Source organism: Hemicordylus capensis, chromosome 4 (assembly GCF_027244095.1).
Source record: "Hemicordylus capensis ecotype Gifberg chromosome 4, rHemCap1.1.pri, whole genome shotgun sequence".
Lineage (NCBI taxonomy): Eukaryota > Metazoa > Chordata > Lepidosauria > Squamata > Cordylidae > Hemicordylus > Hemicordylus capensis.
Window position 1 is genome coordinate 149,029,334 of NC_069660.1, and position 25,625 is coordinate 149,054,958.

Consider the following 25,625-nt stretch of genomic DNA (forward strand, 5'->3'; position numbering starts at 1 on the left):
ATTTGCAAATGGATGGAGAGATGAAGAAACTAGGGATACCACCATTGTAGGGATGTGCAAAACATTTCACTGTTGAAACATTTCGACTCAAATGGGCTATTACGAGTGTCTCAAGCCTGAAACAAAATGCCCTTTAAATAAAGTGCCTGTTTCAAGCTTGGAACAAAAGAACCCTGTTTCCAGTCGAAACATTTCAACATTTCAAGTGCCATTTTGAAGGCCTGTTTTTCCATTGCTGGTTGTTTTCCATTGCTGCTTGGTTTTCTAGTTCTGGCTACCAATTGGCTTGCAATCCTATGCAGTGTTCCCAACAGTCCCGTATTATGCGGGAAGTCCCGTATCTGAGGCAAAAATCTCTTGTCCTGTACGGGGAGCTGTTTTTCCTGTATTATTGGCAGAGCCTGGGGTTATCTCTCATACCTCAATGCATTTGCATTGAGCCCTTTGAAGTCTGGGTGAAATCCATATTATAATGTGAAAGAAACAACCAAGTTCACAAAAGAAGTTTCAATTGCTCTGCAAACTTGCAGGAGCAATTGCCTGGGTTTATTTACATCTCACAAGTGGCTACTTATCAAATGTAAATAGACCCACAGACTCCTGCTAACTGACTGGCCACTTCTGGCTGTGTGTGTGTGTATCTGTAAACCTGGAGGATTCACTTAATTTTTCACCCAAAGCTTGATCTATGTCTAAGTGGGATGGTATGTGTGAACAAAAAACTTTGTGAAATCATGGGGCTTGAGCTGTGTTGTGGTGGTGGTGGTGGTTGTGATAAATGCATTGCTACTGAGTCCAGCCAGAACATGGATTACCCCTGCTGCTAACTCACCTGGAGCTTCCTGTGGGTGTCATAATTATGCCTGGAGGCTAAAGGAGCTGCTGCAGATCATTGACTGTGGTGTAGCCAACTTGGGGCTCTTTTGCCATTGCTGGACAATTGCTCCCATCATTCCCAGCTGTTGTGGCTCAGGATAATGGCAATAATAGTCCAGCAGCAGCTGGAGAGTCCCAGGTTGGCTATCCTTGCTCTGGGGAATAGTTAGGCCCAGATGAGCAAAAGGTAGATTGGGATCTGCTTATAGATTTCTGGATGATCATGCATGGTTTTGACTCCCACCTTTCTTCTTAACATTATTTATTTTGTTTTTAAGAACTTGATGACTCTCTTTGTTTTTAAGAACTTGATGACTCTCCCCCACCCCCATCTGTTCTGCAACAGCAACTAGAACAGCTTACAGAACATCCACCGTGAAGTGTAAAATACTTGCAGGGGGGCATTTTATTCCTTTCGTTGTGTAAACTATTTTGAGAAGTTTTTGGTTGAAAAGTGGTATAACTTGAACATGTTCTAAATGATAACAATGCTGGCATTATTCAATTAGAAATATGTATTGATAATCAGTAGGACAATAGTAAGATAATTTCTTATTTCTTACAATGCCGGACAATACTGAGAGGCTCTATCCAGTCTGAGGAGTAAGGTATTGGTTTTATTGATGGCAGAGGAGGCTGATGAAGCTATCTTCGCAAAACGGCTTATATCTAGAAGAGCCGTACGACATATGAAGTTTTGATATAGGAACTTTGCATTAATCTATTATGGCATGTGGGGGCGTAGTCTGTGACTGATGATGCCTACATTCTACTGAGGCTACACTCGGCTGGACTTATCTTTGGAACCTGAAACCTTTTACACCTGCACGGATTGTATTGAGACTACATCTTCCACGGTATCTTCTGGCAGCCATGTTTCAGACATCACCTTCCTTTTGTCCCTTTATACTGGCATCTATTGTTCTTTGTTATGTCATTTTTTAATCTCCTTGGTTACTTGGGTTTTGGGGTTTTTTTGGGGGGGTTGGTTTTTTCTTTTTCTTTTTCATGTGTACTGGTTTGAGGCTGTGTTTATGTTAGCCAGTTAGGGACAGCCAGCTGAGAGCCCTGCCTACTTCATTCAGATCTTGAGCAGCCCCTTTTGCCTTGTTTCAGGAATATCTCCTCTAGATGTCTCGACCATTATTATACATGTTATTATTCATGTTTCATTTTGAATTCTTATGTCTGGTTCAATTACTAATTTTCTTACCATTGTAAGAAATAAGAAATTATTTTACTATTGTCCTACTGATTATCAATACATATTTCTAATTGTTTTTTTGCAATATATGACTTTTATACATCTCCGTCTTAGTCACGGGTGGGTTCTTTCCTCTTTGTTTTGCTTGGTTGTATTCTCGTGATTGCCCTTGCTTTTGTTTTGGCATTATTCAATAGCATATAATTCAATAATTTATATGTCATAGATACTCAGGCTCTTGATTACCACTGCATACACCTCCCACCCCAGCCAGCCCCCCCAGGCCCCTCCAGCCAGGCCCCCAAAACTTGTGTCCCTCTTTCTGGCAATGAAATGTTGGCAACCCTAAATTCCTATGGGGGTGTGGAGAAAGGTTTAAAAAAACTGTTTAAAATTGGTTGCTTGCCAATTTTTGTTGTGGGTTGGGTGTTAGGTAGTGCCCATCATGCCCTACCACCTACCACTTTGGTGTCCCTAGGAGCTACCCATTGGGAACAATGGGGTATTTTTAGTTTCCCCATTGTTCCCTATAGCTGAAACACTCAAAACGTTTCAAGGGTTGTTCTGTCAAAACAACTGAGTCAGCCACTGTTTCAACAAAACGTTTTGGCTGTCTGCATTTTGTTTCAAGCTCAAAATGCAAAATCCATTTTGTGCACATCCCTACACCATTGCTTTTGAAGCAAACCAGCCCTAGAACAAAAACCTTCAACTTTTCACTATTCAATGAATAAGCAGCTAAAAGGAAATTTATGGGAAGCTGTTTGTGTGAAATAGCATTCATCACTTCAGGCAATTTGAAATTCCTTGACCTTCCCCTAGTACCACTCTCAAAAATGAAGGTTTTCACCAGTGTGGATGCATCATCTGTCCCACCTGGCCGTTGCTTTACATAAACAACTTCCTGTGTGAGTCTGCTCCCATATTGCTCTCTGGAAACCCACACAGGGTTCTAAGGAAGGGAGAGAAGCTCCATTGGGTGGCATCAGGTACCCAGAGATTCTCTTAGGGGCAACCAACTCCAGCTGTAAAGGATCTGAAGGGCTGTCAGGATCGGGAATCCAAACAGAGCTTAAAAGGTCTCCTCCAGGATAAAGTAGAGGTGAATGCACACTGTTCAGTAGCAAGTCAGAGGAACAAAAATCCTCCCTGCTAGTGGTGATGCTGCTTCCACCACAAGGCCAGGCTAGCATGGATGGCTGGCAGGGGTGTCATCTGCCAAGCCTTGGATTGGCTTGAAAAATGATCTAGTTTCTTCCCCATTTTGAAGGAGAAGGCAGATCATTTAAGAAACACAGAGAGCTGCCATAAACAGAGTCGGATCATTGGTCCATCTAGCTCAGTACTGTCTAGCCTGAATGGCAGTGGCTCCTCTAAGGTTACAGGCAGGAATCTCTCTCAGCCCTGTCTTGGAGATGTCAGGAGGGAACTTTGAACATTTTGCATGCAAGCATGCAGATGCTCTTCCCAGACTGGCCCCATCCACCAAGGGGAATATCTTACAGTGCTCACATGTTATCTCCCATTCAAATACCAACCAGGGCAGACCCTGCTTAGCAAAAGGGACAATTCAAACTTGCTACACAAGACCAGCTCTCCTCTTGAAAAACCATAGGGAACCGTCTTATACTGAGTCTGGCCATTAGTCCATCTAGCTCAGTACAGAATACACCGAATAGTAGCAGCTCTGCAGGTTTCAGAGAAGGCCCTTTCCCAGCTCTATCTTGAGGTGCCAAGGATTGAACTTGACACCTTCTGCATGCAAAGCAGATGCTCTGCCACTGACTGAGCGAAGGCCCCATCCCCTATATAGCCAAGAAGACTATTGCCTTAGTCTGAGGCAAGCAGGGGACAGTTCACCTACCTCTATGTAGAACTGTAATCACAGGGAAGCTAAACATTTTCCTTCCATTGTTATCACTCATGCAAGGAATCTCCCTGACTAGTTGGAAGGGGTGGGGAGGAGAGCAGAGAATATTAGCAAGCATACAGTGCCCTGCTTTAAAGGCCAAGCAAGACATGATGCATGAGAACAATTGACAGGATCTCTGGCAGTTTTCAAAAAGTTCATGGCAGATGTGGGGGAGGTTCAGATCAAGATTATGGTGCTATTAAAACCCACCACCACCACCACCACCACCACCACGGTTTCCTGATTAAAATTCCCACCACTTATTTATTTATTTATTTATATTTGATTTATATACCGCCCTTCCAAAATGGCTCACTTCCACCTGCTACTTCCCCACAGCGGAAAAATATACAGGGACCCATGAATTTTGCACTACAGAGTAAATGTCAGCTTCAAGATAAGAGAGATCTCCAAGGCAAACCATGGCATTATAGGGGTAGTTTTTAACCCACCCACCTAGCCATGCCACATCCTGTATGTGAATCCCCCCCCCCATCCTCCCTGTTGCAAATAAGACTTTTTAGAATCATGGATCCTATTCATGTTAGTTTGGTCCCTAGTTAAATAGCCTAATGCATGATTAGTATCTATTAGGGAAACACCTGCTGTACACAGTCAGCTTGACACAACAGAATAGCATGATCCATAGCACATAAACTTTTTAGAAGTTACAGACACGGCTGCATTACTGTGCCACTTTTTACAGGGCTATATTCCGTGAGCCCTGGCTTAAACGGAATCCTATCCACATATATGTTCCAATAGATAAAGTAACCTAGAGATTAAGCACAATTCTTACCCTAACCAATAAAAATGAAATTGTTTTGCAGTTCTATTTTGGCATAGATTCATGATTCTTATATCATGTAAGCTCATCAGTTTGGTTTTTAGAAGTCCATTTATCATCGATTTGACCACTGGAAAATAGAACACTTAAGTTTGATATTAAGAGCTGTAATAAATTGGCACCAGGATTGGCATATGAAGAAATCTGCAACAAGAGTTGTTTTTTAATCCCACAAACTACAGAAAGAGATCCAAAAGGACAGTGCTAGAACACACACAAGACATTCCCTCCTTATTTCCACTTTGAATGCTGTTCTCTAGAATGGAGCCCAGGTTGAACCCATTTCTAGTTTATTTACACACATAACTGCAGTGTACTTTTCAATTTAAAAAATGACATCTGGCTTGTATTAACATAGGTCATACTTTATCAATATGTATTGAATTTTCTGTAGCTCAACATTAAATATTTTTGCTGAAGTGTTTTAACTCCTTTTGTTAACCAAAGCTAGGCAAAACAGCTTAATAGTGATTCTGGGCACAATGCAGTGAAAGAGGTTTGCGGTTCCAATGAGGCTTAAACATAAAACTGTGGGCTTCAGTTCTCTTGGCTTCAGCGATACTTCAGCTGCACAAGTTGATCACACAAAAGGATGGAGTCCAGGCAGGAGTACAGTAAGACACAGGCTTTGCAAGGTTCAAATAGTTGCCAAATTTAGCACAGCCCAAAAACCCACACTTGAATACATTAAAGGTTAGAATTGTGAAAAAGAAATACATTTTAAGATAACTTGTTTTATGTCTCACTGCAACTATACCAACCTTATCAATTCAACATAGCATATCTTTGAAGAAGCAAAGAGATTTGTGTCTTTCCATAGTACACATGTTCATCTAATTATTGATAACACGAGTCATTGTGCAGGGCCTGTGGGTTGGCCAGAGATGTATGTGCTCTGGAATCATGATGATCAATGGTTGAAATAAGAGATGGGTGGCCTGTGCTCCTACCCTCCCAATGGCACCTCAACAAACCCTACTGACTATGCATGCACAGATTTTGTTCAAGTTTCTTCTATGCTTTTATCTTTTTTTCTTTTCACTACAGGTAGGTGACCCTCTTTAGCTGTCTGACCTTGCCATAGGGATGATTAACTAAGCAAACTCCAGAAGAGACAGATTACTGAATTTGTAACACATACAAATTCCCCATAGTCCCATGGGACCTCGGTGCTATCTCTCACTCTTCCTTTGTTCATCTGCATTTGCTGCTCAAGAGGCAAACTTCAAAAAGTCACCTATTTTTGAAATCTGCTGTTAATGACACTCTAGCTAATATCTTTGTATGCTTACTAATGCAGTTTTTGCGGGGGCTTTTTTCATTTCAAGAACATTGGATTTTGAATAATAATAATTAAAAAATAATTCTTTTGGGAACCCATTTCCTTTTCTAAAAAGGATGGCATCACTAAGCCAAGAAATTTGGGGTGAAGAGTTTAAAAATATGCAGTTCAGCAAATATTCACCCCAACTCCTTTGTTTCCAGTTACGATCTAGGGTGGAGGAGGTCAGCTGCCCACACCAACCAACTATGATTGTACCTTGCACACAATCACTTCCCGGTCCATGCAGATGACTGAGTATCAGGATGCAGCAGTAGCAGTGATGGTGTGCAAGGAATCAATCATAGCTTGTCAGTGCAAGCAGCTGACATCAGTGAGCTTAGATTTGATCTAGGGTGGAGGCGGTCAGCTGCCTGAGCCAACCAACTAAGATTGCACCTTGAACATGAACACTTGCTGGTCCATGCAGATGATTATCAGGAGTGCACGCACCTCCTCCTACCTCCTCCGCCTGATTTTTGGTAGCACTTTGCCCATGAGAACCCGCCTATGGGCAGGTAACCCCATGTACTTGGTCCTAAGTTCCTTGGAGCAAGGGTAGGATGGATATATGAAAAACAATTCTAACCTACAAAGTCAGTCTTAAAATACAACACATTTTTATTCATACAATGAATTCTGAGTCATCAAAGGAACTGAAGGACTCATCAAGGGAACTAAAGGACAAAACATACGATCATTCTAAAAACACCCGCATTTCCTTGCCATACATAAAGCGGCTATTCCCACGATCACTGGAAAGCGGGCTAAGGGGGCTTAGACCACTTTCCAGTGCTCCTGGGAACCACCAAGCAAGCCCGGTTTCTCCCAAGGCAGTTAGCCCGCCTAAAACACCCTCCACTTAAATGAGGTTAACTGAGCGGGCGCACCATTAACCTCATTTTGTTGCTTGTGTGTCACCGCAGCGAACAGCGACACATGAGTAGACCCCCGGTCGGGAGGCTGCGAGACCTCCTGGGATTGGGGGTCTCTCCAGGATGTCCCCTGCACTCACGTGAGAAACCTTGGGACTTCCGGGAGCCATGCGGCCCCCGATCTCCGCCGCCTCCGCCGGCTCCGTGATGGGAGACGCAGATCGTCTATAGGGAGAGCGGGATAAGCTGGCTCTCCCCACAGACCTCATTGAGGCACTTCCCAGCAATCATGTGAAGTACCTCACAATCTTCATATCAGATTTTACCTAACTCTCCTTGAGGTAAGAGAAGGTTGTGAGTGTTTATGCTTCATATGTCACCTTGAGTACTTTGGAAAGTGGCAGGGCAATGTAGCCACTTTAGAAATAAACAAATCACACAATGTAGAAAAAGTGGCATTTGAGAATGTGCACACAAGTATTTCATCATCTGGGAAGAAAGACAACACCAAAAAGGGGGAGGATATTAATGGGATGCTGTCTAAACAAATGAAAGCTTCCTTTCCACGTTACCTTGCACTGTAAGGAATACAGATGCCACAGTTGAGCCACCTTCATTGGAAGCCAAACAGCTGTACTCGCCAGCATCTGAGAGTTTTACCATTTTGACTTCTAAAGAGAGATTGCTCATCATCCGGATCCGGGAAGGCTCAACAAGTTTCAGATCTCGGCTGTTTCTAAGCCAGGTGAGATTATAACGTACTGTGCTCACAGTTAAGCATGTCAATATGGCTCGATCACCAGGAGTGACAGTAACATTATTAGGCACCTGTATGATAGGCGGAGGTTCTGTTGAAAAGAAAACAGAAAAATTATTCCAGATTAACACATCATGAAAGAGAAGGAAATGCTTCAATTAATTACTTGCTCATGGAGGAAAAGGGTGATGTTTGATCTCAACATGTTTATGTGTAGTAGGGCTAGATTAACTAGTAGGTGTCATTCAGCAAGGTTCCAACCAAATGGCATCTATAGAGGCTGCTTTACTACCACTGCCAGCCTAACCCAGCTTGGGGCAGCCCAGCCGGGGCTAGACTGGTTGTGAGAAGCAGTGGGCTCCTCATGGATCCCTTTCACTCCCCACCTGCCTAACCCTCTTAAGAAATCTGCCTGTTAGCTGAGGCTACAGGTGTGCTTGCACCCTTAACCCGGCTATCGGGTTTCATGCCCAAGGAGACACAGAGATGGGCACACAGAGCGCCCATCTGACAGGGGAATCCCCAATGCAACACACATGTTGCACATTGCATTGTGGGATATCCAGAAGCCAGAAAAACAAGTTCTGGCCCCTCATCCCTCTACCCTGCTCCATGCCTCAAAGAGCTGCACAGAACAGGGCTGCCCGCGTGGGCATGCGGGAGGCTTGCCGAAGACGGATGGTTTGGTTAGGGGGAAGGTGGGGTAAGAGCAGCCCTCCTAGCCCACCCCTGGCAATCATGAGAATCGCTCTGTATATGCCCCTGTTAAAGTATAATTACCCGATGATCTCTGTTGATTTTCTGGTATTCTATCATACCTTTGCCTTTGTTCTCCTTCTCCCCAGCCACACACCAACAAAATTCCTTTCCCCATCATCCGACTACCAGTCCTCAAATTCAGAATTTTGGAACATTCTAATAAAGCTCAGAACAGATCACGTAAATAAAGAAACGTTTCCTCTTCCAAGGAGGAAGGCACTTTATAGATTTATAAACATTATTGTGAGATCAGAGTGAGAGTTTGCAGGTTTACACTTTTTCTTTCTTTCTTGAAACAAAATTTGGAATTCATTTCCAAAAACCATTCACACCATTCAGGCAACCATTCACACCATTCAGACTAATAGCTGATTCATTTCCAGGCAAAATTTCCCCACATTCAAGGCATGCTGTCATAAGTAGTAAGTAAACAAGATAACAGCCATATGACACTTGGCAGATTTAACACTGCAAGGAGAGAAAAACCATGTTCAAGTGTTTGTTGTTTCTGCAGTGAAAGAATGTTGGCCTGATTCCAGCAATTTCACACCGCTGATGCTGATCCACTGTGTCAGCCCAGCCATGTAAGTGACTGAGATATTACCTTGAAATTTTTTTATTGGTGGAGGGAGAAGAAACATTCCTCTGGGAAGGTGACAAGGGTATTTGTACTCCAAATCAGAGGCATGCTTTAAGTTGCCACCCAATATCTGGAAGTTCAGGGAACTGGGGGCATTTTGTTTCTGTGAAAGCAAAGTTGGGCAACAAACTGGCAACTCAGTATTTTTTTGCATGAAGGATGCAAGGAAGAGAGATGGGTACATCTACCAGCTGCATGCGGCTAGCCGTTATTAACTGCAATATTGAATACTCATCCACACATCTGATGTCGGCATGATTGGGGATGGGGCCGTAGCTCATGGAAGAGCTTCTGCTTTTCCTGCAGAAGCTGCCAGGTTCAATTCCTGGTGTCTCCAGGTAGGACTGGAGACACCTGCCTGAAATCTAGGAAAGCTGCTGCCTGTCAGTGTAGACAATACTGAGCTAGATGGGTAGTATTGTCTACCCAGACAGGCAGCAGCTTCTCCAAGGTTGCAGGCAAGTGAATCTGTGTTGTTCCTTGAGCAAGCCAGGGAAATCTTAGAGGCTGTAGGACTGTGGCCCAGGAATCCCAAAAGGACATGAAGATGACGTAAAAGTTTCTGTTTTACATACTGAGGTCATCCAAACAATAAAAAACTGTGTTCTATCCGGGTTTCAGAGCTATGTGTGCTCCCAATTTTCAGTTGTGTGGAAGCAAGGTAAGAGGCAAACCTGGGTAGAAGTGATTGTGTGGAAGCAAGGTAGGAGGAAAAGCTACCTAGGTTTTTCTCCTACCTTACCTCCACACAATCACTTCTACCCAGGTTTTCCTCATACCTTGCTTCTACACAACTGAAAATTGGGAGCACACACAGCAACCAAACCCAGGTAGAACATAGTTTTTGACTGTGTGAATAACTTCACTAAGTTGAACTAACCAGCTAAATATGCAGCTGTAGATCTCTAATTGCAGTGAAGGTGACACCGCATACCCTTTCTTTAACCGGATTTTCCTCCATCTCCACTGATACAAAGTTAATACTCTTTTTATTATACTTTTTATAATACTTTTTTATTATAAATCACTTGATTTATATTATACAAATCATTAACATTTTGGCTGATACAGCGGCAAAAAAAAGGGAAGATAGTAATATCTTTCAGATGAAATCTTTGAAGATATAGTTTGCACATTGCATTTATTTTGTGTCCAGAACAAGAACCTATGCTTTACACTTCTATGAATTTGTCTTTGTTATTAGGACTGGAACACTGAGAGCCGTGACTCATGATCGGCAAGACCCGATTTTGGAAGCAAAGTGGGGAGAGCGGGCTAAGCCCACTCTCCCCGCAGATGATCCTGCCGGGACCCCTGGGCAGCCGGATCAGCCGCACACACAATTGCAGGCTCCATGACGGAGCTGGTGGGCCGATCGGCCCCCGCAAGCTCCAGCATGCCCTGCGCAAGCACACAGGGCATGCTGGCAAGACCCCCCGGAACCGGGAGGCAGCTTTTTGCCTCCCCTCCGAGGGTCTCCTCGTGAGTAGGCGCGGCGCGAAGCCATGCCGCAGCTAATCACAATCTACAAAACCAGACTTGCAGAGCACTTGCTCTGCAAACCTGGTTTTAGGGCAGGGGTTCTTGAGCGGGTTACCCGCTCTAGAACCACCAGGCTTGCAGCTGAACCCAGTGGTTCTTACAATCTGCAAAAATCAGGCTAGGCTCTCCTAGCCCGATTTTTGCAGATTGTGAGAATAGCCCCTGAGTGTGCATGCTAATTACTCAGGTACTAAAAACAGGCTCTGTTTTGCTAATTATTCCCAACAGCCTTTCAGTGGGATCAAGGTATACCACTCTCACCACACTCTTTGACCTGCCAAGGGCCAAACTGCACAATATGCCTACTGCCTCTGTGTGTCTGTGTGTGTGTGTGTGTGTTTTTTTTTAATGTAAGTAACAGATGTAAGGATCAGGATCACAGCAAAAAAAAAAGGCTGCTTTTTGCCCCTCCCCTAGTTCTGATGTGGGTACTCCTCTTCGGCAGCTATTTGCCCTGAGAGGAAATCTTCCACTGATGACAACGATTGATGCTTTCAGGACCCAGAATAAACAGCATCAAGGATAGATTCTATCTATGTGGGGCTTCTTCTCCTGCACTTCCATCTCTGTCCAAGTAGCACCATTTAGTTCCTAATTTCTGCATTATAGGTATGATAGCTCTATTATTAAAGCTCTCATTCATCTTTCTTTATGACCTGTCTTTAGTTTTAGAAACCATAAATCTTTCTAAACAAAACAAGCCACACCATGGCACTAAATTTTCATCCCAGTGTTGATTTATAAGCTCACATTTACCTTTCTGTAGGGAAGCTTCTTTTACTTTCAGATTCTTTCAAGACATTTTCAGAGATCTTGAGAACATATTTAAACTTCTTCTGAACAGTGTTTAGTTGACCATGTCTCTATTCCAAGCAGATATGTTGATTTAAATATATATAAAAATCTATTTTCTTTGTATCGTCATATAGTACTATACTCAATATTATTCGGATTCTCTCAAGATGATCTTATTAGATTAGCTTTCAACCAGGCCAAAAGAACAATTGTGCAACGTATCCATGACATGGAGTTGCAGATGGAACATGCAAAGTTATCGAGTAACATTTACATAGTGTTGGGAAACCCCCCCACCCAACATTAAACCCGGAATACCAACCCAGAATTGTGTAGGATTCAGGCCTGTGTCTGATTCCATTTTATTAAGAGTTCAATTAAATGCCTGAACTCAAGGTGAACTGACACCCAGGTCTCATGACTGCCTGTGCTAACTGCTCTGTGAAAGAGGAGGCAATCCAGCATTGTATTGTGAAATGGGCACTCACAGAAACACAAGGGCTAGGCCTGAGCTATCAATATGCTAAAATGTAACTCACTATCAGATAATGTCTGTGGAAGAGGCCAGAGGCTGAGCTCCCCTTTCCTGTTGCAAGAAATCTCTGTTAATCCTTGTCAATGATGGCTCTGCTCTGCCCAAAGGGGATACTCAACTGCTGTCTATAGAAATTCCACTCTAGGAAAACATCTGTAGATTTAGTCCTGTTACTAACACCTTTTAACACCTTCTGGGACCAGGCCCCAAATCTGGGGACAAGAGAAGATGCCCATTTGCAGCTCAGAGATGCAGATTTGCTTTGGGCAAAACAGAACATCCCCTCCCCAAGATAGCAGCTAACAGATAATGGGATTGAGATTACCCTGGACTGATCTGATAGCCTGAATAAATAAAAGACAATATCCAGCAGGTAACAGCAAATTGTCACCTTTTGGGGACCCAGGAAGGGTGAGGATATTTTGAATAGACTCGGTGGAGATCAAAGGCAGATACAACTATAAAGAATGAGGCTTACTGGATAGAGTCAGCAATCTTTTGTCTACAAGCAAGACTTGCTCATGAGCAATCCAAGGGTTTGCTGCCCAAGCTGCGGGGCTAGAGACAGGAACTCTTTCCAGGGAGAAGGGACTGTTTGTGACTTCTGCTACGCAGTGAGAAGTCAAGACTCCCCAGCCACGATACTCCCAAGCAATCTTGCCTAACAAGCATACTTGCTCAAGAGCCATCCCAGAGTTTGCAGCTAAAAGCAGCTAAAAGCAGGAACTCTTTCCATGGACAGGAACTGTCTGTGACTTCTGCTGCGCAGTAAGAAGTCCAGACTACCCAGCCATGGTGCTTCACTTTGCTCTGAGCAGCTGACCCCAGCCTGCTTGACTACTTGAAGCTTGCACCTCAAGCTCCTGTCTCCAGCTACAGCATCTCTCCTTCAGCTGAAAGCCCCACCACTCTCAAGCTTCTGACCCTAGTAATATGCTGCTTCACAAGCCTTGGATCCCTCTTACCTCCTCCCTACTAATTACTGCCATCCCTCTCCTAAGCCCTCTCTCCTTCCTTCTTTCTCTGCTTCTATCTAAATGTTTTATTAGGATTTGCTAGATAGCTGTAATTACTGATCGCACACACATATGTTAGTTAGGCACATTACACTACACTTTGAATAGGAAACATGTTTTTAATGTGGATTATTTTATCCTGATGAGCAACTTCCCATAATAAAGCCCATTGAACTTTCTGAGTGTGTCTCTCTCTATCTCTGTTTGTGCGCCCAGATCCTACATGGTCATCATCTCCAAGAACCAATTCAGTTTGTGTATGATGTGACTTTCCCTCTTTCCCTCTGAGCATGTACAGAGTGTGAAACCAGGTGTAGTTCACAACAATAGGAAGTCAGAGCATCGAGCTCAAGCCTGCTACATATTTAAGTAGCATCCTAATTCAAAAGTTTAGACGAGCTCAAACACTTGCCTGTGTAAATGCTCTGCCAACAGCTGTGCTCCATGGGAGATTCCAGGGTATATCATATGCATCAAGATTATGCCCTTGTGGATCTCGTAACATTGGAACAACTGCTCATGTTCTTCTGTATTGTGATTATTACAGAGACATAAGATGCCAACTAATTGCCCCACTTTTGATTAATTTTCCAGGTCGTGCAGATGATTTTTATTTAAACTATTTGCTCACTAATTTTAATTCGGATGTTATTCATATTGTGGCCAAATATTGTTATATAATATGCCAAATGCATATAAATGTAGACTGATTTTATATGACATTATTATTATTTCTTGTTTACACAGTCACACAGGTGTTATTGATTGGTTTATTTTATCCAGACATCGAGTCCTTCCCAAGGACCTAGGATGGCTGAATTTTATTGTCAGTTGTTATAGATATCGTCGCAGAATATATGCTGTTCCCAGTAAAGCTGCTTTTTGTAATTGGCTGATGGTGATTTCTGTGGCCCCTATGGTGCTGAGGTGGTCTTTTCAAGGTCTTTTGGAACTGCACCCAGGGCGCTAATTACCACTGGGATTATTTTGGTCTTTTTCTGCCACAGCCTTTCAATTTCAATTTGTAGATCTTTGTATTTGGTGATTTTTTCTATTTCTTTTTCTTCTATTCTGCTATCCCCTGGTATTATTATTATTATTATTTCTTGTTTACACAGTCAGACAGGTGTTATTGACTGGTTTGTTTTATCCAGACATCGAGTCCTTCCCAAGGACCTGGGATGCCAGAATTTTATTATCAATATTGTTCTTGTTGTTGTTATAGATCTTGTTGCAGAATACAGGCTGTTCCCAATAAAGGTGCTTTTTGTAATTGGCTGATGGTGATTTCTGTGGCCCCTATGGTGGTGAGGTGCTCTTCAGGTTGTTTTGGAATTGCACCTAGGGCGCCAATTACCACTGGGATTATTTGGGTCTTCTTCTGCCACAGCCTTTCAATTTCAATTTGTAGATCTTTGTATTTGGTGATTTTTTCTATTTCTTTTTCTTCTATTCTGCTATCCCCTGGTATTGCTATGTCGATTATTTTGACTTGTTTTTCTTTCTTCTCGACTACAGTTATATCTGGTGTATTGTGTGGCAGATGTTTGTCTGTTTGTAGTCGGAAGTCCCATAATATTTTTACATCTTCATTTTCTACCACTTTTTCAATGTTATGGTCCCACCAATCTTTGGCTACAGGTAGCTTGTATTTTTTGCAGATGTTCCAGTGTATCATCCCTGCTACTTTGTCATGCCTTTGTTTGTAGTCAGTCTGTGTGATTTTTTACAGCAGCTGATTAGGTGGTCCACGGTTTCATCAGCTTCTTTACAAAGGTGGCACTTGCTGTTTGTTGTTGATTTTTTGACTTTTGCTCTTATTGCATTTGTTCTTAGTGTCTGTTCTTGTGCAGCCAGTATTAAACCCTCTGTTTCTTTCTTCAAGTTGCCATTCTTAAGCCATTGCCAGGTCTTGGTGATGTTTGATTTTCCACTTATATTGTGCAAATATTGACCATGCAGGGGCTTATTTCTCCATTTTTCTGCTTGGTTCTTGACTTGTTCTTTCTTGTAGGCCTGCTTTCTTTCACTGGTGTTGAATAGTTTCGCATTCTTGACCATTTGAAGTGCATCTTCTTCACTGTCCTTGATATATTCTTCAAAACCTCTTTTCTCCTCCTCTTCCGTTTGATGGACTTGCAGCATTCCTCTTCCACCTGAGCTGCGAGGGAGGTAGAGCCTATCGACATCACTGCGGGGGTGCAGAGCATGATTGATGGTCATGATTTTCCTGGTCTTACGATCTAGCATCTCTAGCTCTGCCTGGGTCCAGTCTATTATTCCTGCAGTGTATCTGATAACAGGCATAGCCCAGGTGTTTATGACTTGTATGGTGTTCCCACCATTGAGTTTGGACTTGAGGATTTTTCTAACTCTCCTGATGTATTCACTTCCCATTTTTCTTTTAACTTCAGTGTGTGCAATGTTATCAGCCTGGAGAATGCCCAAGTACTTGTAATGTTCATTCTCTTCCAGGTTCTTGATGTTGCTTCCACTGGGCAGTTCTATTCCTTCTGTTTTTGTTATTTTCCCCCTGTTCATGCAGCACACTTGTCTAGTCCAAACTCCATTGCTTTATCGCTACTGAATATACAGACAGTGTTTAGCAGTGATTTGATTTCTGACTGGGACTTTCCATACAACTTCAGATTGTCCATATTCAGAAGATGGTTTATTTTACTTGATGTTTTAGATGCTTGGTATCCGAGGCCTGTTTTGTTTAGTATTTGTGAAAGTGGAGTCATGGCGATTACAAACAACAGAGGGGATAGTGAGTCCCCTTGGAAAATACCTCTTCTAATGCTAACCTGTCCAAGTGTCACAAGAACATAAGAACAGCCCTGCTGGATCAGGCCCAAGGCCCATCTAGTCCAGCATCCTGTTTCGCACAGTCGCCCACCAGATGCCGCTGGAAGCCACAGACAGGAGTTGAGGGCATGCCCTCTCACCTGCCATTTCTCCCCTGCAACTGGTACTCAGAGGCATCCTGCCTTTGAGGCTGGAGGTGGCCCACAGCCCTCCGACTAGTAGCCATTGATAGACCTCTCCTCCATGAAGTCATCCAAACCCCTCTTAAAGCCATCCAGGTTGTTGGCTGTCACCACATCCTGTGGCAGAGAGTTCAACAAGTGGATCACGCGTTGTGTGAAAAAGTACTTCCGTTTGTTGGTCCTAGACCTCCTGGCAATCAATTTCATGGAGTGACCCCTGGTTCTAATGTTGTGTGAGAGGGAAAAGAATTTCTCTCTCTCCACTTTCTCCACACCATGCATGATTTTATAGACCTCTATCATGTCTCTCCGCAGTCGTCTTTTTTCTAAACTAAAAAGCCCCAGGTGTTGTAGTCTTGCCTCATAAGAAAGGTGCTCTAGGCCCCTGATCATCTTGGTTGTCCTCTTCTGTACCTTCTCCAGTTCAACAATGTCCTTTTTAAGATGTGGTGACCAGAACTGTATGCAGTACTCCAAGTGTGGTCGCACCATAGTTTTGTATAAGGGCATTATAATGTTAGCCGTTTTATTTTCAACCCCCTTTCTAATGATCCCTAGCATGGAATTTGCCTTTTTCACAGCTGCCACACATTGAGTCGACACTTTCAACGAGCTGTCCACCACAACCCCAAGATCCCTCTCCTGGTCAGTCAACGACAGCTCGGATCCCATCAGCATATACTTGAAGTTGGGGTTTTTCGTCCCAATGTGCATCACTTTACACTTGCTAACATTGAACCGCATTTGCCATTTTGTCGCCCACTCCCCCAGTTTGGAGAGATCCTTTTGGAGCTGCTCACAATCCGTTTTGGATTTCACTACCCGGAAGAGTTTGGTATCATCTGCAAATCTGGCCACATCGCTGCTTACCCCTGCTACTAGATCATTTATGAATAAATTAAAAAGCACCGGTCCCAGTACAGTCCCCTGGGGGACCCCACTTCTTACTTCCCTCCATTGTGAAAATTCTCCATTTATACCTACCCTCTGTTTCCTGTCTTTCAACCAGTTAGCAATCCACACATGTACTTGTCCCCTTATCCCATGATAAGGTTTCCTCAGGAGTCTAAGTTTCCTCAGGAGTCTTTGATGAGGAACTTTGTCAAAAGCTTTTTGGAAGTCCAGGTAGACTATGTCAACTGGATCACCTTGATCCACACACTCGTTGTCACCCTCAAAGAAGTCCAAAAGTTTGGTGAGGCAAGCTCGCTGTGATCAGTTTGCCTGTCACTTTGCAGATAAAGTCGCTTGCATCTGTGCTGACTTGGACTCCAGAGTTTGGGCAGTTCCGGCAGATGTGCCTTTGATACCATCTGGTCCCGTTGTGTTGGATTATTTTTGGTTGGTGTGGCCTGAGGATGTGGACAAGATACTGTGCAGTGTGCGGGCGACATCATGCGCTCTTGACCCTTGCCCTTCATGGCTAATAAAAGCTGCCAGGGAGGGGACAGGCAGATGGTTCGAGGTGATCATTAATGCTTCATTAAGGGAGGGCAAGATGCCATCGTGCCTCAAGGAGGCGATGGTGAGACCACTACTAAAAAAGCCCTCCCTTTATCCCTCCAACCTGGACAACTATAGACCGGTCTCTAACCTAACCCTTTTGGGCAAGGTGATAGAGCGTGTGGTGTCATCCCAGCTGCAGAGGGTCCTGGATGATACGGATTATCTGGACCCTTTTCAATCTGGCTTCCGCCCCGGGTATGGGACTGAGACTGCCTTGGTTGCTGTAGTGGATGACCTATGCCGGGAACTAGACAGGGGGAGTGTCTCCCTGTTGGTTCTGCTGGACCTCTAAGCGGCGTTCAATACCATCGACCATGGTATCCTTCTGGGCCGCCTCTCGAGTATGGGAATCGGAGGTACTGCGTTGCAATGGTTCCAGTCCTTTCTTGGGGGGAGGGTCCAGAAGATGGTGCTGGGGGACTACTTCTCGGCCCCGTGGCCGTTAGCTTGTGGGGTCCCGCAGGGTTCGGTCTTGTCCCCCATGCTGTTTAACATCTACATGAAGCCGCTGGGAGAGGTCATCCGGGGACTTGGACTGAGTTGTCAGCAATATGCGGATGACACTCAGCTCTATCTCTCCTTGTCATCTGATCCTAGGGAGGCGGTGGATGTCCTGAATCGAGGGCTGGAGGCCGTGATGGGTTGGATGTGGGCTAATAAACTGAAATTGAATCTGGACAAGACGGAGGTACTGTTGGTCAGTGGGAGAGCCAAGCGGGATGAGGAGATTTTACCTGTTCTGGATGGGGTTGCACTCCCCTTGAAGGAGCAAGTACGCAGCTTGGGGGTACTACTGGACCCGGCTCTGCTTTTGGAAGCTCAGGTGGAGGCAGTGGCCAGGAGTGCCTTTGCACAGCTTCGGCTAGTGCGCCAGCTGCGTCCCTTTCTCGAGAAGGCAGATCTGGCCATGGTTACCCATGCCTTAGTCACGTTGCGGCTGGATTACTGTAATGCGCTCTGTGTGGGGCTGCTTGAAGAATATCCGGAAACTGCAGCTAGTGCAAAACGCGGCAGCTAGGGTTTTATCTCGAGCTGCCCGGTGGGAGCACATCACACCCATCCTGAAAGAGCTGCACTGGCTGCCAGTTCGTTTCCGGGTACAATTCAAGGTGCTGGTTTTGACCTTTAAAGCCCTTAACAGTTTAGGCCCGGGGTACTTGAGGGACCGCCTGCTCCCAAGGGTTGCTGCCTGCTTGACAAGGTCATCTGAGGGGGCTCTGCTCCGGGTGCCGACAATGAAGGAGGCTCGACTGTCGTGCACTCGGGATAGGGCCTTCTCTGTTGCTGTCCCCAGACTTTGGAATGCTCTCCCAGTGGCCATTTGCTCCTCAGACTCCATCACAGTTTTTAGAAAGCTTCTTAAATCTTGGCTTTTTATCCAGGCTTTTACATGACTGTTTCTATTGCTGCTCCTATGTGTTTTTATCCATTTATAGTTTTTATGCATGTATTTTATAGTTTTTAAATTAGATTTGTTTTATATTTTTAGCTTAATGTTTTTACTGTCATTTTATTGTATGTTTTTTTAACTTTTGTAAAACTTTTTTTAACTTTTGTAAAACTTTTTTAATGAAAGGCAGTATATAAATTTAACTATATATATATATATATATATATATATATATATATATATATATATATATATAAGGTTAGCTAGTTGCTCTGAGCTGATGGTGTTTCTGACTGAAAATTTCCTATGAACAATTACTGTAACTTACAGCAAACAGAATGGCTCATTGGTTTTCAAAGGAGCTTCAAGAGAAGGTGTGTGAGCTCCACTGTGACACCTTCTTCTCACTTGACTGTGTCAAGAGAGAATTTCTCAACATGCCCCCTGCCAGTCAGTACTATATAGATGGCAAGACTAGCCATTAGAGATTCGCACCAATTGGATTTTGTGATTCGATTCGAGCTTGAATCAAATAGCAAAATCCTCAAAGTGGCCATTGCAGGCTGGATCAATTCAAGTGATTTGAATGATTCACCCATAGCAAACAATGGGGAACCCAAATCACTCCACTGTTCCCAAGGATAGGTCTTAGGGACACCTAAGTGAGTTGGGTGGTAGGGCATGATGGGTGCTACCTACACCCAACCCACAAAAGAAATGGGCAAGTGAGTGATCTAAATTTTTTTTTAACCTTTCTCAAAGAAACCCATAGGATCCTATGGGGGGTTTGGGGGAAAGGTTGAGAAAAAAAATGTAATTGCCAACTGTAAAAATGTAATAACCCAACCCACTTTGGTGTCCCTAAGCAGAGGTGTAACTATAGGGGGGCAGGGGGGCACGTGCCCCGGGCGCCATCTTTTCTGGCCACGTGGGGGGCGCCGCCATGACCAAATTATTTTTAAAAAATTTAACTTTTTGTTAATACAAATGTTTCCTGCTCAGTGCAACAGCGCTGCAGCAGTCAAGGGAGCGCGGTGAAGGGGCCACCGACCGCGTCGGTGCCCCCTTCCCCACGAGCGGTCCCTTCTGCGCTGCCTGCGCCCCCCCCCCATTGCTTTGCTGGCGCCTGGCGGCCAGTCAGTGGCCTGGCTTGGCGGCGGTGGCGGGCGCTTGTGACGAAAAACCTAAGTATAATGTAGTATGTTGGGGGGGGCAGGGCGCGGTGGGGGGGCGCCATTTCAGTGCTTGCCCTGGGCGCCGTTTTCCCTAGTTACGCCTCTGTCCCTAAGACCTACCCATGGGAAACAATTGAGTGTTCCGAGTTTCCCACTGTTCCCTCTGGCCAAAGCAAACTGCACTCTCAGCGTGCACATGACAAGCTTTACAATGCATTTTATATCCCTGCCTTGCAAAACACTGCATAATAGAAGCACACAGTTAAAGAAATCTGTTCCTCCTGACCCACATTTTTTCAAACACAGTCCAAAAATGGCCAAGAAAGAATCACTGACCCAGAATCCACAGCCAGCCACTGTGCCTCCACTGCAGTAACATCATTGGCACAAGTTGCTCTCTCACACACAATTATATCTCCTTACTTCAGCATTAACACAGTAATGCCACCCTTAGCAGCAAGCATAGCCATAAGCTCATCTAGAACAATGTCTTCAGCCATATTTTGACTGAGTAAACCTTGCAATGCAGAATGCAGATTTCAGAGCAGACCAGAGCAGTGAGTGAAGCACAAGGTCAGTCATGGGGCTTATGTCACAGCAATCACCAAGAAAATATTACATACACTCAGAGAGAGCTGAACTGCCACACTGTCCATTTCTCACCACAACACCATCTTACAAACAGACCAAACCACAACTCAAGGAAGGCAGGCACCCAAGTTCTGCCTAACCTAAGATCCAGCAAAACCAGATAGTTAATAATATAGCAGCAATAGCACAGCATATTATACTCAGTGCTGAGAAAATAACATAACAAAATCAAACCTTCCTTGATTCCTTCCTTCCTCCTCTGCTGGTGTATCCTCTTCAATGACACACTAAGGGCTCTCTCTGCCTTCCCTCCCCAGGCCCACTGAAAACATTTTGAAATTCCCTCCTTTTTTTGTTCCTGCTCCCTCCTTCCGCCCCTCCCCACCAATGGGGGCAGAGTGGCCCATTAAGACACCTGATTTGTATATAACAAGCCAAACAAGAAGCAAGGAGATCTCAAGCCAATTGGAAGCCAATGCCAGAAAACCAATCAGCAAGGGGGAAACAGCCACCAAAATGGTGCTCAAATCACTTGAATCAATTCAAGCTCGAATCAGACTTTATTTTAAGGGTGCTTTGTTTTGAATTCAAATCACTCAAAATGGCCCAATTCCAGCATGAATCGATTCCAACTTGAATCAATTTGCACATCTCTACTGGCCATGATGGATAATGTCCCTTCCCCACACAAAAATTTCATCATCACTCTAAGAAGGATCCCAGAGAGGTGACCAGAATATAGCCTCTCTAAAGGAATTGCCACATGTGGTCTGAAACTGCACGCAGCCAGATGCCCCTAGAACCTCATAAGCAAGTTAAGAAACAGATAGCTATCTCTCCTGTCCCCAGCAACTGGTATTCATATGCAGAGGTCCCATTTAGTTATCATGGCGAATAACTGTTGATAGATGCATCCTCCAGGGATATGTCTAATTACATTTTTTAAAGACATCAAAGACAGTGACTATGAACACATCTTGTGGCAGTTAATTTCATAAGTTAATGATGCAGTGGTTGAAGAAAGCACATCTGTTTTTTCTTTTACTATGCTGCACCATCACTATGCAAATTGTGATGTGTTAACATGTATTCATTTAATTTATTTATGATATGAAATCTCCATTAAAAATTTAAAATGGACCCTTTTAGAGAGAAGATAATAAATGGCACTCACCTGACACATCAAGAAATGTTTGTGCACTCCCAGTTCCTGCACTGCTGACAGCAATGCAGTCATAATAACCTTCATCCACCAGTGAGACCTTGGCAATCTCCCAGTTCACACTAGCAGATTCTCTGCAATTAAAATTTTAGAAGGTTCTATAGAGGGTTTTCAGGGAAGGATAAAAAGGCAGCACAGCATCCCTCCAGTGGCTGTTGGTGATAATCCTCTTATGTCCACGGGGAGCATGTTCCACCACCCAGGTGCAACAACTAAGAAGGCTTGATCTCAGGTCACCACAAGATAAACTGATGGCATCCGAAGTCAGGCCCCTTCTGATGATCTTAATGAGTGGTGGGGATCTTGTAGAGGACGGCACTCTTTCAGGTAACCCAGACCTAAGCCATTCAGGCTTTAAAGGTGATAACCAGCACTTTGTACTTTGTCCGGAAACATATCAGCAACCAGTGCAACTGTTCAAGAACAGACATTTTGTGGTGTCACTCGGGATACCCCAGAGACCAATCTGGCTGTCTCATCTTGGACTAATGGAAATTTCTGAACTATGTACAAAGGCAGCCCTACATAGAGCACATTGCAGTAATCTAACGTGGAGGTTATTAGTTGGTGTACTACTGTTTTCAGGTCATTCTCCTCAAGGAATGGTCGGAATTGTCGAATCAATTGCAGCTGGTAAAATGTGCTCCTGGCCACAGCCTCAGCCTGAGGCACGCCGCATCATGCAATGGCTTCACCAATGCAAAAAAAAAAAAAAAAATGGGGGCGGGGTGGTGGATGTGTGCGCCTCAGGCACACAAAGGTTAGGAAATGCTGCTCTAGCAGTACTCTAACAATGATATTTGCCTGTGCCTAGGTGATTATCCTTTATTACTGCTCACTTGCAAATTGATCTGAGTACTAAATTTCCCCAACTCGACTAAAGGCAGTCACAGACAATGGTAGTTGACATGCATCTGAGCAAATGTGGTAGTGGGGACTCGGCTACAGCAGGCAAATGGCAGCTTCTTCTCTCCCCCTCCTGCTGGATCGATGGGGGCATGTGGTGGGAATAACAGAAACTGTTCCTACTTCTCACCCTTGAAGGGTGAGAGGAGAAGCAATGATCATCATGTCTCCCCAATTTTCAAGACAGAGCCATCACTGAGTCTCTCAGGCTCCTCCTTTTCCCTCCCCCTCCCCCTTGTTGAATGGACTTTCTCCCAGAGGACCACGCATCATTTGCCAAGTGGGAAGGCAGATGGAGGCAGCAGTGCTGCAAGTCTCTCATTCCATTACTACCTTCTTCCACTTGCCTTCCCATCTGCCTATGGGAACATCACCCAGAGGAAGGAACATTTCCATTTGCAGATGGGGAGGCAAGTGGGAGAAAGCAGCAGCACTAAGAGAGATTCACAGCAGCACAGGAGACCCTGCACTTCCCATTTGGGCCCCGGGGCCACAAGGGCTGACGATGGGCCTTTGGGCCAGTGCCCAACATGACTGATCCCCACACATCACTCCTGCTCTGGGAAGGACCCACTGTGACCACACTACTGAAGTGTTATAGCTGCCTTCAATCTCAATCAAGAAAGGCTAGTATATTATGAAACTTGATCAGTCATTTTAAACACATACGTAACTGAACTCTCTTTACACAACAGGAGAGAAGCCAAGGAAAACATCATTACTTAAGATGGGGCTCTCAATCAGCAGTCCTTGGCTAGATTATTGTTTTGTGAAATCATCAACATTTTCTCTTCTGTTCAACAGTCATGTAATAAGATATTTGGAAAATTAAGAGGAAAAACAAACCATTTGATCACTAAAGCTTGAACAGAATTACAGAACTCGTGGAGCATGCACATACAATGACTTAATGGAACTTCATAAAAGGACTGTGTGATTTTTAAATTCACACCAATTTTAAAGCAAAGGATATTTGACTTGTTAGTCAATTAATCAACTAAACATACAGTTACCACAGAATGTGGGCAATAGGCTTTCTGCATTTTGGAAGTACAAACTAAAGTTCTAAATAACATAAAATAAGAGTACAAGAATTTGGTGAATCCTTATTAGATATAGAGCCCTTAATAACAGTAATCAGTGTTGCTTAATGCTTGACATGAGTTAGCCCTTGCTAACTAAGCAAAGAGGCAAAATGGTGAATCTCTTTATTGAGCAGGGGGAGAGCAACTGGCCCTATCCATACCCAGGACAGGATTCGACCCAGGGGCTGTTGCTAGTGTCTATCTTATGTTTCCTTTTTAGAGTGTGAGTCCTTTGGGGAAAGGGAGCCATTTATTTTATTTATCTATGTATGTATTTATTTATATGTAATCCGCTTTGGGAACTTTTGTTGAAAAGTGGTATATAAATATTTGTCGTATTTGTATAAAAGAAACCCAATTCCAATGAACACCCTCACACATCATTTGAGGACATGCTGAGAATGCATCATCACATCCTCTAATAATGTCGGGGTGGACACATGCTCAGCATCAGTGTTCCCACTAAGGCATGCATATGTGCACAAACTCTCAAGTTTTTTTTATGTCTGCTCAGTTTATTTCAGATCCCACTCAGGTTGAATCAGGAAGGCCCCACTCTGAAGGCATGTGCGTGCATACTGGGGCCATTCACACAACCAGACATACTTGGGTAGAGAGCACCAGGATCAGTCCCGATCCTGGCACTGCCCTGCCAGGTAGCCCAGGTTCTTAACCCAGGCTAAAAGTGAGAAAGGAGGACATGAGCTTGTCTCCTACCCCAACGCCCAGTCGTGTGTCAGTTTCCCATTGCACTGTGTGAGCAGCATGGTGCATTGTGCGGTTCCTGGAGGCAGGGCCTCACTCTTGTCGGCTCCGATCGCCATGTTGCTTACTGCAGCGCAATTGTGTGGGCAAGCAGAGTGGCAAAACAGGAACAGAGCTGTGCTCATGTGGGGGAAGGTAGGTATAATTCTGCCTTCCCCCAGCCCCAGTGTTTTTGATCATGTGGATGACCTCACTGCTGCCCAGAACAACACTCATTTTGATGGACACAGATGAAAAAAAATTAGAGGAAACACTGCTCAGCATGTCAACCACTTTCATCACATGTAGGATGCCAGTGGGGGCTATGTTCATCTGAACTGGCCCTGTACAGCACAATCAAAAGTTCCCTGCCTTGTGCACTACAAGGGAAAAACCAGCTGTACTGGAGAAGCGATGTTTCAGGAAAGCTTATCAACTCTTGCTGACTTTCTCTTTGCAAAACTAATAAACCTTCTGAGGAAACACAGCATTCCCCAGTTCATAGCTTAAAACCACTGTATTAGACCATTTATATCAGCATTCTCATATCAAGTAATCTAACAGAGTGATTAAGGTGCCTTGGAACAAATAAATTCCAACAAAAGCAAAGACGACACCGGAATCATCTTTTCACTTCACTGGATTTATAACACATAGAAGTGCTTATGACAAAAGCTACTAGCATTTTCACATGTATTACTAACTACATATTGGACTACTTTTTTTTCAAGATTAACAAGGAGCTGAAAAATACATTTCCTCCCACTTTCTTGCAGCTTCTACAAACCACCATCAAAACCCAGTCTGCCTATGGACAAGAACATTCAATGTTCACGCTAATTTCACCATTGTATAATAGCTGAATTATCTCCCTCTCCTCCCCGCCCCTCTCTCTCACTCACTCACACACAGAAAAACTATATAAATATACTGAGAA

General features: G+C 44.0%; 1 protein-coding gene across 13 annotated transcripts in view; it reads right to left on the reverse strand.

The window, feature by feature from the left end:
* The window catches only part of HMCN1 (hemicentin 1), a 409,401-nt gene that overhangs the window by 259,708 nt on the left and 124,068 nt on the right, over positions 1-25,625 (reverse strand). For 12 of the 13 annotated variants that reach the window (XR_008305548.1, XR_008305547.1, XR_008305549.1 and 9 more), the window contains 2 exons: positions 21,906-22,027; positions 7,608-7,883 (listed from right to left, as the gene is read on the reverse strand). Coding sequence is in view for 9 of the 13 variants with exons in the window: in XM_053242914.1 (XP_053098889.1) it covers positions 7,608-7,883; positions 21,906-22,027 (398 nt within the window). In the remaining 4 variants the exon portion in view is untranslated. Of the gene's footprint in view, positions 1-7,607; positions 7,884-11,489; positions 11,564-21,905; positions 22,028-25,625 lie in introns of those variants that run through there. The other variant, XM_053242920.1, reaches the window with a different exon arrangement.